Source organism: Gracilinanus agilis, unplaced genomic scaffold (assembly GCF_016433145.1).
Source record: "Gracilinanus agilis isolate LMUSP501 unplaced genomic scaffold, AgileGrace unplaced_scaffold17820, whole genome shotgun sequence".
NCBI lineage: Eukaryota > Metazoa > Chordata > Mammalia > Didelphimorphia > Didelphidae > Gracilinanus > Gracilinanus agilis.
Window position 1 is genome coordinate 1 of NW_025348941.1, and position 2,413 is coordinate 2,413.

The following is a 2,413-nucleotide window of genomic DNA, read 5'->3' on the forward strand; positions in this document are numbered from 1 at the left end:
CCTGGGGAGGAGGTTAGAACAGATGGAAGGTCTAGAGGTGGAGGGAACCACAAAATCAGGGTTAGCAGCTAAGTCGGAAGGGGGCAGCCAGGAACAGCAGCAGCAGCAGCAGCAATAGGGCAGGGGGAGGGCTGATTCAGAGGCAGGATCAGGAGGGAGCAGTGCTACTTGGGGGGGAAGTAGGGCAGATAGCAGCAGCAGAGGTAGGGACATGAGACAATGGAGAGCATGGCAGGGCCAGGGGCAGCAGCAGAACTGGGGGAAGGAGCTGAGAGGTGAATGCCTCCTCCAACCAAAGGTCCTGACATCTGCTTTCATCTACCCCACTCCCAGGGCTGCAACTGTCCTGGAGTCTGAATCCCTTACCCATCCCACCACAGGTCCTCACATCAGCAGAAGGAACCAGCAGAGGTGGCGCACATAAACTGGGGGGATGCAGAGGCATCACAGGGAGGAATGGGAAGATGCTTGGATTTCCATTAGGGTTTAAACACCCATGACCTAACACTCCCCAGCCTTCACTCCCTATGCCCTTCCTACTTCTATTTCCACAGGATTTCCAGTGACCCCTGTAGGGTCCTGTGAAGGATCTGAGGGCTTCGAGAGGAAGAAAGGCCAGCGCTGGGGGTCCCTGGAGCACTGGGGTCAGACCATGGATGGTGAGTTTTCTTGCCCTACGATGCTTTTTTTCCCCTCCTACTTAGGGGTGGAACATTTCAAGGCCCGTCCTCACTGCTTCCTCAACAGACCCAGCTTAACTATCCTGTGGGTAATTCTGCAAGGAAGAAACCACCTCCCAGCAAAAGATTTCCTGATGAGCTTTTTCATTAGTTACCTGCCCCCCACTCCAAATCTTATAGTCTGCCATTCAAGTGATGTTCCCCTCTCCCCACAGCTAGACCTTCAAGGTTAGAAGGAAGGCATCACACTGGAAGTGCCCTCTAGGTGGAAGAGGCCCAGTCTTAGTCACAGGCCTGTAGTCTGTCGGTGCTACCATACAAGCAGCATTCTTCTTCTGGGCTGTCCAGGCATCCTTCCTCATTAGCTGCTTAAGGAGTGTTTTATTATGTAGGTTTCAATCCTACTTTTACCTATCTGGAGCCTGAGGGATGCTCTGGCTTAGGAGGCTCCTTCACAGAATGTGAATTTCCTGAGGTCAGTGGTCAAGCAGATGTCCCAGAAGGAGATTCCTTACCTGGATAGGAGCATAGAATCAAAAATAACCCTCAATTTTTTTCCAGCTCTCTGGTTCTATATTCACCTGCCTTAGGTGTCCATGGGCAAACTTTCCTTCATTGTTCTCAGCCCCCTGCCTAGAAGCCTCCCTAAAGGCTCTGTCATTGTGAAAGGCTCCATCCAAACAAAATTGGCTATAGCAAACTCCAGGAAGGATGGGAGGGCATCCCAAGTCCCAATTCTATAAGCACTAATTGGGGAAGGGGTTTGTCATTGGGGACCAGCAGATGGCACCAATGTATCACTTTCACTACCTGCTTACCTTGGCTGGTGTAACAAGTTGCATGTTGGAGAGATCTTAGCTAAAACAAAAAAGGTGACCCTGATGCTGGGGATGGGGATCTGTCTCCCAGGGGAAGTACTGCTCCCAGCTCTGTATGAGGAGGAAGAAGAAGAGGAAGAGGAAGAGGAAGAGAAAGAGAAAGAGAAAGAGAAAGAGACAGAGACAGAGACAGAGACAGAGACAGAGACAGAGACAGAGACAGAGACAGAGACAGAGGAGCAGGACAGCAATATGAAGCCCCTACAGGTAAGCAAGCCTCGGGGGCTGAGCCTCACTGAGACAGAGCTGGAAGAGCTGAGGGCCCAGGTGCTGCAACTGGTGGCTGAGCTAGAAGAGACACGGGAGCTGGCTGGACAGCATGAAGATGATTCACTTGAGCTACAAGGTGAGTGGAATCTAGGGTCACAGGTTCTTTGCTCCTCAGTCCAGATGCTTTGGCCTTCTGCACATCTGGTGAGGCTCTTGAAATCCAAGTAGGGGGAACCTGGCTGGGAGGGACAGAAAATTTGACAAATATGAGAAGCACTTAGGACCCAGGATCTCCCTCTGTCCACTCCTATTTTCTGTTTCAGGACTCCTGGAGGATGAGCGTTTGGCCAGTGCCCAGCAGGCAGAGACCTTCACTAAGCAGATCCAGAATCTCCAGGGTAATACAAGGGTTTGATGTAGGAAGGAAGGAGTAGGGGAATAATGAAGCGGGGAGAACTTCATTTTACTATTTCGGGAGGGACTAATCCCATCTCTTACCTTTTCTGTAGTCCTCCAAGATGGTCTTTTTACCTCTTCTCATTTCCTGTCTCTTTGGATTTCATCCTCCACTTTTCAAACCACCTCCCCAGTCCATTCTTCCTTCCTCCCCACAGGCCTTCTCTCTTTATTCACTCATCTTCTATT

The 2,413-nt window shown here is 50.8% G+C and overlaps 1 protein-coding gene across 1 annotated transcript; it reads left to right on the forward strand.

Annotated features, from left to right (window-relative positions):
* Positions 1-554: 554 nt before the first annotated feature.
* Positions 555-2,209, forward strand: LOC123254218 (coiled-coil domain-containing protein 136-like; the record flags this gene model as incomplete). Its single annotated transcript, XM_044683273.1, has 3 exons — positions 555-659; positions 1,590-1,904; positions 2,092-2,209. Coding segments are annotated over 3 exons (512 nt in total), but the record flags the coding sequence as incomplete, so codon positions are not given.
* Positions 2,210-2,413: the final 204 nt, after the last annotated feature.